At 37.3% G+C, this 16,438-nt stretch overlaps 2 protein-coding genes across 4 annotated transcripts in view; one reads left to right on the top strand and one right to left on the bottom strand.

Annotated features, from left to right (window-relative positions):
* Positions 1 to 16,438, bottom strand: part of LOC128265786 (flotillin-2) — a 114,823-nt gene that overhangs the window by 60,618 nt on the left and 37,767 nt on the right. The window lies entirely within an intron of this gene.
* LOC128265792 (glucose dehydrogenase [FAD, quinone]-like) lies at positions 6,492 to 12,646 on the top strand. Its single transcript, XM_053002004.1, is given in 5 exon segments — positions 6,492 to 6,847; positions 8,630 to 9,455; positions 9,458 to 9,527; positions 9,631 to 9,667; positions 10,549 to 12,646. Coding segments are annotated over 5 exon segments (2,667 nt in total). The 5' UTR covers positions 6,492 to 6,838; the 3' UTR covers positions 12,274 to 12,646.

Below are 16,438 nucleotides of genomic sequence, written 5' to 3'. Positions count from 1 at the left end.
TTAGGCAAAGCTTACCTGTAAAGAAAGAAATAAAATGACATAATAAGTAAACAATGTTCAAATGGGAGCTTAAGATATGTCAAAAATTGGCCAAAAACGGGCTTAAAGTTTTAACAGCTTTTACAAAGCTGCAATTTTTTTAAAAACCAGGCTTACGAAAGCTTTAGCTAGATGCAAGAGGAAGTATATAGATACTATACCAAAGTGTAAATATATTAACATATATTGTATAAGTTTAATATGTTTAAAAGAAAGTGATATAAATGATCAAAAAGGAAAAAAAAACAATTGTCACAATGGCAAAAATAAAGTAATGAAAAGATTATTGATTATAGATTATTGATGAGTTATTAGAGAAATTCAGTAGACAAAAAAGTAAATTGAAGCTGTTAGCTAGGGCAAAGGGTTATTCAAAATCGATAATATGAATTTAAGTAAATTTAAAACTACAAAATGACGCCATCAACATCCGGACTATAAAATTAAAAAAAAGGATTCGTATAAAAAAATTTGAAAAAAGTTTCAGGGTATTTAAAGAAAAAAGAAATAGAAGCAATTATTAATTTTCGAATGTGAATTATTTGTTATATTATTGAATATATTTAACAGTCCTCAAAAACGCGCAAGCAAATATTACGCAACCCGATAGCCTCTGCAGTTCCTCATTTTTTACATCGGATATATTCCAGCGGATCTAAGTAGTTCGATGCGGTTAGTTGCGTTAATGCCAATGCCATAATCCGATAATCTCCCATCGGCATATTAATTGCATTTTTACAATTTCATTTACGATTTCGGTTACAGCCGATGATGATTACAATTAAGTACAGCAGCAGTTAACGGTGCGTATAGGTATGTATAATAAATAATTCCCAATTGAATAATGCATTTTGGCTGGCTCCAATAATTTGTTAACAAAATGCACTACAAATCAAGGCGGTGTGTGCTTGGCTAATTGCCGCAGGCCAGTCTTTTTGCCACAGATCCCCCCATTTTGTTTTTTTTTCCTGTTTTTTTCGCCACTTGGGTCGCGGAAGACGGCCATAAATTTAAGCCATTTGCCCGGCCAGATTCCATCTCCCAAGTGCAGCGATGTTGGGGCCCAACTTTAAGGCCGATACCAATTTCAATTCCAGCGCTCTCAAGTGCAACGCATAAATATTTATGCTGCAAAGCAATGACCGTCCAAAATTTTGCAGTCATCTGAATGAAAATGAAAGTTGCCCCCGCAGATCCCCTTTACAAGCTCCCGGCCCAGCTACTCCATTTCAAATCTCTACACAAAAACAAATGCCCTGTAAGTTTGAATTTACCAATTCGATTTCAGAACCATTTGTAAATTTACAAAATAAACAAGAAAGGAAGCAAACTTCGGCAAGCCGAAGTTCATGTACCCTTGCAGCTATTGCAAAAATTAAATATTCTTGAAAACATTAAAATTATTAATTACTTGCGTTTATGTTTAAAAACATTGAAGCTATGATGATTTGCAACTCAATTATTAGATAGATATTTTATATATTTTTATTATTTCTATGGGAGCTATGTGATATAGTCGTCCGATTTTAATGAAATTTAAACCGTAATTGTGAAATAATTACCCAATACTATATCGAAGAACTAAGAAAAAAATTAAAAAACAGCTAAGTTATAATTTTTTAAATTTTTTTTTCCGATTGTGCCTATGGGAACTATATGATATAGTCGTACGATCCGGCTCGTTCCGACTTATATACTACCTGCAATAGAAAGACAACTTTTGGGAAAGTTTCATGCAGATAGCTTTAAAACTGAAGCTGAATTTGAAACTTGATACTTTAAAAAATGTATAATATCTAGTTTATATATCATTTAAAATACAAACGATTAAATATTCATTAAAAAATATTAATAAACAAATAAATATTCGTTAAAAATTAAATATTGATTGCTTTAATTTTAAATCAATTGTATAAAAGTGCCATGCTTATTTTGAAAAAGGATTATTGGCATAACTTTTGGTCCACTTAAAATATTGTTATACATTATTTGGTATGCAAACGATTAACAAAGAAGTATTGACAAGTATTCATTATGATATTCATTATTGGTTGTTTATAATTTAAATCTAATTTTTTCAGTGCAATGTCAAGCTCAAAGACGGTTTTTTTTTTGGCTTAACTTTTAGCCTGGTTGTCGGAAGTGGGCAACATGCAAAAATATATTTGCGAGCGCAGCGGAACAACACGATGCGCCGCTCTGCTGGCGAAAATCATTCTCCTTTCCCCTTTTTCAGTCTGCCATTTATGTTGGCCTCTGTTTTTGCATAAAGTTCAATCGGGGCCAATTGCAGCTGATAAAAAGCCCCCACAGATCGCAGGGTTCACAGAGTTGTTCAACTCTTTGACTCGCCTAATGAATGGAGCGAATGTGAATGAATTTATTTCGAGTAGGTTGTGGTTTTTCCCGTCGCTACGCGGTATCTTCATGGGACAAAAAAGAAATCCCATTCAATGGGAGTTAAATTGCCAAATGATTAGTATTTAAAAAAAAATACGATAAAATAATTATTACGTTTTAAGTGAACGAAAATCGACCTTAAACATCAATTTAAAACTGTGAGAACTATTAAGACATTTTAGCATATAGCAATACAAAGTTTAATTTTCGGCAGTTCTATATATAAAACTGATAGGGTTAAAAAAAAAATATTATAAAACTAAAAAAAAATTAGGATGCTTTAAAAAGAGTACAGTTCCTCCCTAAAAATAATGTTAATATGCTAAAAACGATGATGTCTATTATAAAATAAAAGAGAAAATATCAAAAATCATGATTTACCCGATGAAACCACAAGTACTCCAAATGATTTCAGTATCGGGCACTTTTACCCTTCGATCGCATTGCCAAATGAAATGGAGTGCGGAGTAAACAAACCGGAAATCTCCATCTCGATGCCGATCTTTATGGCCTTGTTGCTATTGGCCCCCCCTATTAAACGCTGAACTTTTGGATTGGGAATCATGAATAATAAAACTGTAAGTCGATTGCCAGACTTGTAAATCGCTGGCGATGATCGCTACGAGCAGTATTGGCTCAGCCAAAGGAAAGCCTCCAAACCGGCCGCAGTACTGCTCTTTCTCCCCCAAATGCATCGATCTCTTTCTGATTGCTTTGCCCCGTCTCTCTCTACGAAATCCCGAAAAGCTTTCGCATTCGCTCCGTGGTAAAACAAACGTTGAATGGAGCACGTAGCTCAATGACAAAGCCCGAAGACAGCCGAGGCGCCAAGAAATGGAAACGAAATCGAAAGTGCGGCCGTCTCACGGTTATACACTGGAAAAAAACTTCACAGAAATTGATTCTTTATTATTATTAAGAACCGATTTGCTATCATATCATATTATTGGCAATAAAAATACAATTTTTACACGATACTTTCTTTTAAGTTTGACAAAACAGGACGAGTTTGATGTCCATTTAATCGCCTAAATAATCAATCCCTACTTGATTTCGAAAGTTCAAGTTTTGCCTCAATTTTTTTATAATTTATAAGGGGTTACAAAATGATTTTTATTATAAAATACAAGATAAGTTCAAAGTAGCTTTTTCTAATTTATTTAACTTGTCAACAAATTTTCTTTCGGTGTTACAATTTTGTAAGCAGCTTTACGGATATTTTTCCCTCATTTTTATCACTCTCTCCGTGGGCTTGAAGCTCGGACTGTTGTTTGTGTTTCGGTTTGGACTCTACGGATTTTGTTGTTATCATTGGTAAGTGCGAGGGAAAAGCTTTCGAAGGCCGTCCAAAAAGCTGCCTCTTCATCATCTTGGCCGTCTTCGTCCAATGTGGCCAAAACCAAATCCAAAAAGCGAATTGCTCATTGAACAAGACGAGCTCGTGGCGTGCGTTTCGCAGGGAGCGGCGAACTATATATATATATATATATCTTTATATATATATATTAAATATATCGAGAGTGAAACGAAAAAGCACAGTGGACAATTATCAGAAGAAAAAACAGTGCAATTAATCGTACTTTGTCCCTTATTTTTGTGTGCACATTATTTTTTTTTTTTGTTTTGCCGTTTTCTGTTGCTGTTTTGAGATGAAAGACGGCAGCAGCAGTCATGGTAATCGTGAGTGAGACAAAGGAAAGTGGCAGGCAGTCGCGTTCAGTTTAAAGCCGCCTTACCACAGAAAATAAATAAATAATCCGCAACAATAACGGCAGCAACAACAACTGTATAGCAGCAGCTACTGGATCCAGAGCAGCAGCCCACAACAATAAAAACAAAAAAACCGGAGGCAAGTGTAAAAAACACAAGTGCAGAAACAAAAATATTCTTCTAATGTCGTTACTTCATAAAATTATTATTGCACATTTTATAATGTACATATCGAAATCATTTAAGTATTCTTCATTATTGTCTAGCAAGTAAATATTGAATTGGTAGATGTAAACACATCGCTGTTTCTATTAAACTGACTAATTATTTGCAGATTGATCACTTTGTTCTTTTTTCTGACTAATTTCTTTAAGTAACAAAGAATGAATATTTGTCTTGAATTTTTTTACACAGTATTCTAAATATCTTAGATTACTATGTTGTGTTTGTTTTTAATTATAAAACTGTAATGAAATATATAAAAGAAATTAATATTTTTTAGGTACACATTTTGATAACTAGTTAATCAAGTACAAAATAAATAAAAAGTCAGCTTTTATAACTAGTATAAGTATACCACTTAATAAATGAACAAATAACCATTAACTCGTAAATTAACACCCATTTGCATTCATACAACACAACATACTTGCGTACTATGTACAACTGCGGTCATTTTCACTTTTATTTTATGTAACATCTTTGATTTCTGAAGTGTCCAGAGTAAGAGGAAAAATAAATGAAAGATGCAGAGGCAAATATAAATATAGTAAATACGAAAAAGGAGGCGAATACTGTGGGCCAGATTCTTATGCAAGACTACTCCTACTCGGCCACGCCTTCGCGGTTTGGTTTATTTGTTTGTGGTCTATTCACACTTTCTACCGCCGATTCGGTGGCATTACTCCACCGATCTGGCGATCCATCGCCTCACACCTCTGTGCGAATTATTATCAATTTGTGCACGTCGCGGCCATAAAGAGGCAATCATGGAGCGCGCGTATCGCCGGTGGCACTGCATATGCATACGAGTCGGGCAATTAAAAGCGCCAAGCAGGCCAGCAAGAAAGTGCTGCTATATAACCATACAGCATAGCCAAGATGGTCAAGTGACAGAGGGAAATAAAATTGGGGCAATGATAACGAAAGAGGGATACCCTAAGGGGATCACAAAAGTATGAAGAAAATGTCCTCATTTCCAAAATATTACCTATTACATAGAATTTAAGCTACACTCTGCATACCCTTCAGATAATGTGAAGTTGCTATATATATAATACAAAATATATATATATAAATGCGAACTGAACAACCCTACCAATTTACTAACAATCTACAAAAAAAAACTTAATTAAGCCAGTTGCAGCACATACTTTGAAAATACAAAACAAATATTGTTCATAATTTCCAAACTTACCAGAAATATTATAATTGGGAAAATGGTATTAAATTGAATAAATGAATATTGAAAAAAGTTAAAGATGCAGTAATCAAATGAAAAATGCTTTATAAAGTAATTTAATTTATATTTATTTATATATGTGTAATAAAATACATACAAAGAGATGTCTTAGGGTATCCAAAAGAGAAAAGATAATACACAACTTCTAAGATATATATTCAAAAGAACAGATGGCGTAAATAGAATTTGGACAATATTAAATGACTTTATAAAATTAAATGTAAAATATGTTCTGCCAGCATTATTTTCCTTTTTAAAAAAGTCATTAATACGCGTTTCATAATTCCAAACCCCAATAAGTCATAGATTGCAAAGGTGTAAACGTGGTAATTATTTAATTTTACAAGTGTCACCTAGCAACTGCAACTCACATAGCACGGAAATGCGCCTTGATTTTTTTTCTATATTTTTTTATGTTTTCTGGTTTTTTGTTTTTTTTTTTTGTTAGGCAAGTTGAGCTTCTTTAATGTGTCACGGTACCATGACTCAGCCGATTGTCGAGAAAGCGCTCAGCTGAAGTGAAGTAGCTGAAATTACTAACCACTTTCGGGCTGGATTTATGTGCGATGCGACCCGCAAAGGGCAGGGCAAACAGAAAACAAACGAGCACACAGAAATCCGTGAAAATGTCATCAATTATGGGGCATAAAGTCTGGCCATAATTAAAAGCTGTCAAATCATAATTGGCAGGCAGTTGGGGCCAACGAAAACTAAACTGAGCCAGAAACTGCGGCCAGTTGCTAACAATGTGTGAATTGCATAATGACGGCTGAACCAACGAAATAAATGGATGAATCGACATCAATGTGATGTAAAAATGCCCGAAAAAACCTGGCCCAGTATTGCGTCAAAAAAAAAAAAAATATATATATATCTCGTAGGGTTTTCCTTTGTCACTCCGCCCAAGGGCGTTGCATAAATTAGCGGCTGTTGATGATGTTGCGTCTGCCTTTAACGGGAATTTGAGTGAATGAATTTTTTCGGATTTGGATTTAATTTCTGCCCGTTGATGATGTTTGTTTTTTCTATTTTTTATGTTAGTTAGTTACATGGCAACCGTCGAGCCGTTCAAATCGCTGAAGCGAAATTGCCTTGCAAAAATAGTTATATATACACACATATATATCAATTAAGTTAAAAGCATTTTGCGCGGCTAAAAAAAGACAACTATTTTCGGTGCGGTTAATTAATCGAGAGCAGTTCCAGTCACTTTTATTTTCAAGTGTTATGACAGAGGTACTCCCAAAAAAAGGGAAAAATTAAATAAATATTACATACAAAAGTGATTACATGAAATACGAGTACCGTATGTAGGAAGCTCGATGTCGCTTGGCTTTCACTGCGATCGCTTTAAATCGAGAGCTCGCGGGGGAAAACTGGAAAAACCACAAAAAAAAAACAACAACAACAACAGGAGCTGGACGGCAATTAAAGCCCGATGCTGCAAATGGACAAACAAAATAACGAAATTGCATTTCACAGACTGAGACATTGAGACATTCGAGTCTCTCCAGAGACGAGAGACAAAATGAAGTCGAGGATTTTTTTTTGCTATTCGCTTTTCCGCCTGGCAAACGGCATTGAACTTGAAAAACTAGCCACCAGCAAGAGAAAGAAAGATAAAAAGAGATATAAATCGAGGCGGGGAAAGACAATATAATATATATATATAGTAACAGGACAAAAACAAACAGAAATTAAAATAGATGGCTAATGAAATGCAGCTGACATCATTTGAATATTTATATATTTTGACTTCCATTTCTATGCGATTTGATAACGTTTTATTTTCGTAGCTTTTTCGTTGCTTGCGAAAGTGTAAACAAGTTCGTTGCCTAAGTCTTTTGTTTGGCTGCGCGTGTGACAGCGCCATCTGCTGGCCATCGATTGCCAAACTAGGAGCTGTATATATAAATATATATATACATATATATATATATATATATATATATATATATATATATATGTATGTACGCACATATGGCGGCTTCCGCCAGACAATAATGCTTGCATGTTGCTGATTTTCGAGCCAGTTTTTGTATTCATGTGTTGTTGTTTTTTTTCTTTTTCGTTTGCCAAGTCATGCAACAATGGCAAACATGTTAACAAGAAATCCAAAAAAAAAAAAAAAAAAAAATGTACTACAATGCTCATCAGTTACCCATCATCCATAAATGGATGAATGATAGCGCCGCTCCCACGCTTCGATTGTCGTTATCTGGAAATGATCGAGAGCTGGTTGCTCCATCAATGGATTAGGGTGGGAAACATTGAGATGCGGATTGCGGACTGAACCGAAATAGTGGTTGCAATAAAATCTATGGCAATAGTGCCATAAATGTGGTGCCTCGGAATTAATGGGGTTTTTAATTTTATTTGACAACCGATCAGCTTTAGATAACTTTTGTAATAGATGTGCCATACGGTCCATTTAAATTAAATACTGTAAAAATACAAACATCAACAATAATTAATATTTCATCCATTTTTCGTTAAAAAAGAAAAGCATAATCAATAATAATTAAATTTTGTCGGCACAAGACTAGACTAACAAAAAAAATTGAAAAACTTGGAAAACTTTTGGAGGATTGTATCTCGGAATTGTTGAACATTTTAAGACCTTAATCTATCAATCCAGGTTTACGTTTATTAGTTTGATCATTTGGTTTGTCTTATGAATGACAGATATACGACAGCTTTATGATAAGTTAACTGAAAGGAGAAAATTATGATGCCTTCATTAAGCTTATCCCAATGGAACAATAAAGTACACTTGAGATAATTGAAAATGCCTTTTGTTTGTCCACGTTTTTTTTCTTTTGAAATTTCATAATATTGTTTCCAACAGTTTTGTTCGTATATCTTTTAAATCAAGACCAAGTTAACTAAGTTCATTAGTTTTTTTTTAATATTAGCTTTAAGAACGTTTATTTGAGCTAATTGAAAATGTGTAACAAAAATGTGTAACCTATTGCTAAAATGTTTTTGTATTAATTTGTGTTATTCTTTGCCTTGCAGTTCTGTTCATATTTCTGTCAAAATATGGGCCAAGAGATATCGCAGCAGCAAAATCAGCCTAACCAACAACACCACCAGCAGCACCACCACCAACAACAACAACAACAACAACAAACGCCCCACCACAAACGACAACCACAGCGAAAAAGCTTCAGCGGCATCAGCACCACCAATCAGCCGATCTACACGCCCACCAGTCACCTATCCACCAGCAGCTCCTCCACCACCGCCAACGATTACACAAGCCCTACCGGGAATACAAATAACAATCAGAACTATCGATTGCGTCACAAGTACAATTTGAGTAAACAAACCTACGAGAGGAGCAAAATTCCAGCAAGTGGAGCAAGTACAAGTCAATCGGACACAGAATCGCATTACGCCAAGTTAAATTTGCAGAGGAGCAGTTCCCAGAGTTCGGACAGTGGCATCTACAACTCGTCGTGCCACTGCAGTTCCATATCCTCGATATCGGCGATCAGCAGCAGTGCCAGCAGCAGTCGCAGCAGCAGTAGCTCCAGTCGCGGTTGTCCCAGCTCATTGGTGTCAAGCAAATCGAATCGATCGCTGGACAAGCAGAAGCACTACCTGAGCCACCACCTGTACATCAAGTCCTATCTGGATATCTTGGAGGAGGACGAGCGGGCCAGGGCGCATTTCAAATCCGCTCGTCCAGGTGGAATCCGCAACTATACACCCAAGATCTTGGCCAGCGGTGAATCGACTATTTCGAATAGTAACACCAGCAGTAGTAGCACATCGACGGCTCTATCTTCGAGTGCTCCGGCTCATTGTTACGGTCCGGGAAAGAGGACAGCATCTGGAGCAGGAGCAGCTTCGGAGGAGCAGGAGCAGGAGCAGGAACATCCGGAGCGGGAAAACACTGTCAGGAGGATCCGTGGATTTGACAATTACTGAAACATGGCGTTTGGCACAATGACGTCTTTGCTTGGCATGATCCCGCTACTGGCGATCGGCATGAATTTCTATCGCTATCAAAGCGTCGATCCCGAGAACAAGGTCCAGGAGCCAACCGTCGTAAGTTTTTAATATTATGTACTTTATATATTATTTTGTACGTTAAAAACTATACCCATTAAAAACATATACATTTTTACATTTAAATATATGTCAACTACCTAACCATTTTATAGACTTTAAAGTTCCTTATATAAATTAGTTTATCTTTAAAATGAACTTTGCTATAAAAAGTTTAAAAATCTTCACATTAACTTTTTCTGATAATTTTTTACTTTTAATACTAAACCTAAATATTTTGTTATATTTAAATTTTAATTACCTACATAACATTGTTATAGACTTTAAAGGTCCAAAAGCTCACGTTCGTAGTTTCTTGTTAAAATGAACTTTAATATAATAATTTCATAAGCCCTTTTATATAATACTTCATCTTAACATGGTCATTGTCATTACTCTAAGGGCGCTCAAGTTGTCTGCTTCGTTAACATTTAAGTATCACTAAACGCCATCATTTGAAGTGTTTAATATTTGTCTTAAAGATATTATTTGTGGCATTATTTTCCTTTTTGCTCAATTCCATTTCAATTTAATTTTTATCAATTTTACATTATTATAAGGAGGTCATAAATAATTTAAAGCCTCCCACTTCATAAACATTTGTAGGTTTTGTAAATGCAATGTTACCCACCTCATTTAGACTGAAATTAATCATATATAATTACAATTGAAAATACAGAAAATAATAATATATTACTATTGTTTGCACTTTGCCAACAATTTGTTATTGCATGCGTTCCTTTAATGATCATAGTTTATAGACAATAACACATTTTGTCCGGTTTGAAAAGCTATCATTATATCAAAAGCCAACACTTTATGTATTTAGGGGCCATTTAAGCCAACTGATGCTAATATATTCTGACATTTCTATTATTCAGATACGTCGTCAGTATGATTTCGTGGTGATTGGCGGCGGATCCGCTGGAGCTGTGGTGGCCAATCGCCTGAGCGAGGTTCGCAACTGGACAGTGCTGCTCCTGGAGGCTGGCGGCGATGAGACGGAGATCTCGGATGTGCCAGCTCTGGCGGGATACCTGCAGCTGACGGAATTGGATTGGAAATACCAGACGACACCGTCGTCCACGCGTCAATATTGTCAGGCGATGAAGGGCGATCGTTGCTTTTGGCCGAGGGGAAAAGTGCTGGGCGGCAGTTCTGTGCTCAATGCCATGGTTTATGTACGCGGCTCGAAGAACGACTACAACCATTGGGCTTCGTTGGGCAATCCGGGCTGGGACTACGACAGCATGCTCAAGTACTTCCTCAAATCGGAGGACGTTCGCAATCCGTACTTGGCCAAGACGCCGTATCACGAAACGGGCGGATATCTGACGGTCCAGGAGGCCCCCTGGCGAACGCCCCTCTCAATCGCCTTTCTGCAGGCGGGCATGGAAATGGGCTACGAGAATCGGGACATCAACGGTGCCCAGCAGACGGGATTCATGTTGACCCAGAGTACGATTCGTCGGGGTGCTCGATGCTCCACGGGCAAGGCCTTCATACGCCCCGTGCGCCAGCGTCAAAACTTCGATGTCCTACTCCATGCGGAGGCCACCAGAATCCTGTTCGACAAGCAGAAGCGGGCAATTGGGGTGGAGTACACGAGAGGAGGCCGTAAGAATCTGGTGTTCGTGAAAAGAGAGGTGATAGCCAGTGCCGGAGCATTGAACACACCCAAATTACTGATGCTTTCCGGCGTTGGGCCAGCGGAGCATCTGCAGGAGCACAATATCCCGGTGATTTCCGACCTTCCCGTGGGCAACAACATGCAGGATCACGTCGGTCTGGGTGGCCTCACCTTTGTGGTGGATGCTCCCCTAACCGTGACCCGCAATCGCTTCCAAACCATCCCCGTTTCCATGGAATACATACTGAGGGAGCGTGGTCCCATGACGTTTTCGGGCGTGGAAGGAGTGGCCTTTCTCAACACCAAATACCAAGATCCCTCGGTCGACTGGCCAGATGTACAATTTCATTTCTGCCCCAGCTCAATCAACTCCGATGGCGGTGAGCAGATACGCAAGATACTAAATCTGCGCGATGGTTTCTATAACACGGTATACAAACCGCTGCAGCACAGTGAAACCTGGTCGATATTGCCGCTGCTGCTCAGGCCCAAAAGCACCGGATGGGTGCGTCTGAACTCGCGGAATCCGCAGCATCAGCCGAAGATCATACCCAACTACTTTGCCCACCAGGAGGACATCGATGTGCTGGTCGAGGGCATTAAGCTGGCCATCAATGTCTCGAACACGCAGGCATTCCAGAGATTTGGCTCGCGGCTGCACAACATTCCACTTCCGGGCTGCCGGCATTTACCATTTCAATCGAATGAGTACTGGGCCTGTTGCATCAAGGAGTTCACGTTCACGATCTATCATCCGGCGGGAACTTGCCGCATGGGTCCCAGCTGGGATGTTACGGCCGTGGTCGATCCCCGATTACGGGTCTACGGGGTGTCCGGAGTTCGGGTGGTGGATGCCAGCATTATGCCCACGATTGTCAATGGCAATCCCAATGCCCCGGTCATCGCCATCGGCGAGAAGGCCTCCGATTTGATCAAAGAAGATTGGGGCGCCAGGCGGGCAAACCCTTCATCTTAGTTTAGAATGCTATCTATCGCTAATTTATGTTTCAACTAGTCAAATGTGGATTAACAGACGTAATATTATCGCTATGTGTTTTCGTTGTATCGATTTCCTTCTTTCGTTCGCCGCTAAATTTATGCTTAGTTATTCGCAAGTTAAGTTAAGTGTACGAATTCCCACATATAGTTTTTTTTTTTTTTTTATTTTATTGAGCATTTTATTAAATATTTATGTATTTATGAAACAAACTGCGGAGCGTTTTATTTTACTTGGGTACACGTGTCGGTTACTTGATTTCCCGAGGACAGATGCGTTTTAAGTATTTAATAAAGAATATATAAAAAATAAAATTGTGGAGTGTTTTGTTTTGTATTTATTTATTTAAAGTACCTTTAATTTACTAAGATTTTATTACGTAATTTGGTTATACATGTCGGCTACTTAACTTGCATCTACGTATAATGTCAAATACATGGCAGTAAAACGATTATTACTTAATTATGTATTAATAAACTAAAATATTATACGAGTTTTATTACAGAGTTTATATTAAATTGTCTTAGAAAGGTCTATTTTAACAGATTTTTTTACTTTTCTAGTATTTCTGTCAAATACATTTTACCTACATGAGATAAAAAAACATTTTATATAAAGGATTCTTTAATTTACATGTCTTGTTACATGAAAGATTATATTTATTTCACTTTTTTTTGGCAATTTATAATTTGTAACTACGCTGAATTTTAGCCAGCACTCAAACCAAAAAGGCAGTATATAGAAGATCATTTGAAGATAATATAAGAATGTATACAACTAAGAAATAACTATTGTATCTAAACAATTTATTTAAATACCAATTGTGTATGACAAGAGTTGGATAAATTGTAAATCAGATAAAATGATATTTGTATATAGTTTTGTTCCCAATTTCTAACAAGTAATATTAGCAAATACCGGAACCATTGTGAAGAGTTAGCTAGGACAGGAACCACAGAGAAAGTTAAGTCACGAAATGCATAATTTCAATTTGATTTTCGATTTGCCTTAAGTGCTGGGCGGTATTCGGAATACGCCCCTTTAGTCCAACTTTTTGGGCTACCCGATCTTCCGATTTCCTAGAGCCAAATGTTCAAAGCTGCCAGTATAATCAAAAAAAATCCCCCGCAAGAGCCCCGTTGTAGAGTATAAACTCTGCATTTATGATATGCTGATGGTTTCCGTGTTCCCCCACCGTCCACCTTCATTTTTTTTTTTTATTTTTTGCCGTGGGCGTGGCTTGATAGTCAGGCTTCCGTGTTGCTATTCAAAAAAAAAATAAAAAAAACTGTTTGGCTATCCAGCGTTCAAGTGTGCCAAGGTTACCAAAATGTGTTGACCACACAACACACCGCACACAGCAGACAGCGCACTCGGCACGTTTTATTTCGTAGGTGTCAGTTGAAAGTTTGGGCAATGGCCTGTCGACAATTATCGGCTGCCAGCGAAAAGCCGGACAATTGCGAATTTCGCATGCAACTTCCAAAGAAGCCCACACCCCCCTCATTGCAAAAATAATAATAACCAACAAGCAAAGAAACCAAGTCTATAAACCACCCAAGGCGAGACTTCTTATATAAGGCCCTTTTAGGAGGTATACAGTGGGAAATAACTAATAAATAAATGCAAACAAAGTTGGGGAAAATATTTGATTTGATTTTAACGAAACGACAAGTCATAAAGCGATCGCATACGAATGGAAAGTGTTATGCCAAAGATGGCCAAGAAGAGCAAGGGTGAGTTGGGATGATGACACACTGTATTATTATATCGGAGACCGGAGACCGGCGATCGGGGGACGTGCGGTGAATATCTGTGTCTGTGGTCAGTGAAACGATGCGTCGCTCTCACGAAATTGGGTCATTAAACCGCCGAGAGTTCGATCGTTGAGACCCCATTGAAAATGAGCCGGCAGATGAAGTAAGATGGGAAGTTAAAATAATGCGGGGGAATGCATTAACGATGCGTCGGTAGACTCAGTAAGAGATGCAGATTTATTATTAAATTTATTGTTTAAATTTAAAAAAATCATAGATTTTGTTTCCCTTACGAAAAAGTTGTCTAATAAAAGCTTATCTTCACTTGTAAAGACTATTTAGGAATATAATATTCTAACTTATAAACAAAAATATCAAAAGAAATGTCTAGACCTTTTCAGTTAGAAATTAATCAAATTTACTGATCAAGAAAATACATAAAGAGCACTCAAATAAATCTAAAACTAAAAAAATCGAATATAAGCTCTACTTACTATTAAAAAAATCAAATGGATTGTTTAATGAATCAAAAGGATAGATACATGAATCACATGGATAATAAAACAAATCAAATGGTTGATCGGACTTATCCTCTTCTCAGACTTGAATAAATCAAATGAAATAAGTCAAATAAAGTGAATGATTTGATGCAGTCATTGGTAATCAATCCGCGTACCTCATCAGTGCGTGTATGCATTGAATCGAAATTAATCATGAGACAAGTCAAGAGGAATTTGCATTCGCTGGAATACCTTTTCTCCAACTTTTTCCTCCAACATCTTCGGCTTCATTCTCTCTTCTCCCACAGCGTAATCCTCTTAATTTCTCCAGCGCAAACATAGATACGTGATGTCGAACACACACGACAAATCGCACAAAAAATCGTAAGAAGAAAAGCAATCCAAGACTGGTTGGGTTATTTTTTTCTTTACTTTTTTTGGGCGGGAAGAGGCTTGTGGAGATATAGGAGGGATTGAATAATCTCTGTTTAATTTCGGTCAATTATGCCGTGACTCAGTCCACCGTTGAAGTTGCAATTGCAACGAAGCCAAGACCAAAGCAAGGCAAACCAAAACCGAATAAACCGAACCGATCCGAACCCGAAATCGTTCAAGGCATATAATTTCAATTGCAAACAGGTAAGAAAAAATGGGGAGGAGGGAGTATATGGAGGAGCATTGTCAAAAAAAATATCAGACCCGCCGCTTATGTCATAGATGGGGCAAGGTGTTAGGTGCCGCGCCTCACGTAGGCAATCAAAATCCAAATCAAAAGCTACAAATATCCGCGCAGCAAACTAACGAGCGTTAATCCAAACTTAAAGCCACTTGTTGCCCTTTTAATTCGAGCTCTTATTTTCGAGAGCCTTTCGCCAGATGGTGCACTTAAAATGCACACCCCCTCTTGGAATCCGAAAAACAGATCCAATTGACTTAAAGGAGATTTTTGACTAAGCGAAAGTTTCAATACCCTTGAAGAGGGTATAGCTTTCTGAACTTAAACCGGAAAATGCTAAATATATATTTTCAAACTTATTTCTGCTTTTTATCATGACTAGAAAATATTAGCAGAGTTTTTCATATACAATTTATATACTTTCCGCTACAAATTTAAAATGAATATAAATCTTGGCCATAACGATGAAATTAGAGGGCCAAAGTCCCATATCTCGTTAGGCTCGTAATAAAATTGAAGATTTGCAATTAGACCTCGCCATTTTTATTTTTGTTCCATTTTAAAAGAAAAATCGTGATGTAACCCGTTAAGAAAAATTATAAATTATATAATTGTCAAAGAAAAATTGTAAAATCAAATTTGTCAAAGAATGATGTATATTGATGGAAACACGGTCCAATACTGCTCAATATAATCTTATACTAACTTTTATAAAATCAATTTTTAAGATTAGTATTATGAAAATGTTTCTGTGAAGTTTAACCAAGGAAGGGCATTAGAAAGTTGGTCTGCAGATTTGTCTTTTTCATCTATTAGTTGCATTTTTTTGTTGTTTGAGGGCGTTGCTATTTAAAATCGCCACATTCCCTTTTCAGCAGCCTTATCGCTTTGGGTCCACCTCCTTGCCCATGGCCCCTCTTTATACTATATATACGAAGATATATCCCTCATCCCTGAGCACTAATTGCACTTTAACACCCAACACAGAAAAACGTGGAGCTGAGAAACGAAGCGAAATGAGAAGGAGACAGCAATGAAATATTTCAACAGCTTACCTAAATCATGTTGTTGCTCTTTACCGTAGCTGTGCTGTTTTTTTCTTAGCTTTTTTGGCTCATGATTACATAAATTATACCCGTTGACAAAACACAACCAGCCGGGTTGTGCCAGGCAATTGCCAAAGAGACCTCTCGCGAGCGCAAAAAGAAAAC

This window comes from Drosophila gunungcola, unplaced genomic scaffold (assembly GCF_025200985.1).
Source record: "Drosophila gunungcola strain Sukarami unplaced genomic scaffold, Dgunungcola_SK_2 000155F, whole genome shotgun sequence".
Classification (NCBI taxonomy): Eukaryota; Metazoa; Arthropoda; class Insecta; order Diptera; family Drosophilidae; genus Drosophila; species Drosophila gunungcola.
This window is presented reverse-complemented; position numbering and strand designations above follow the sequence as displayed.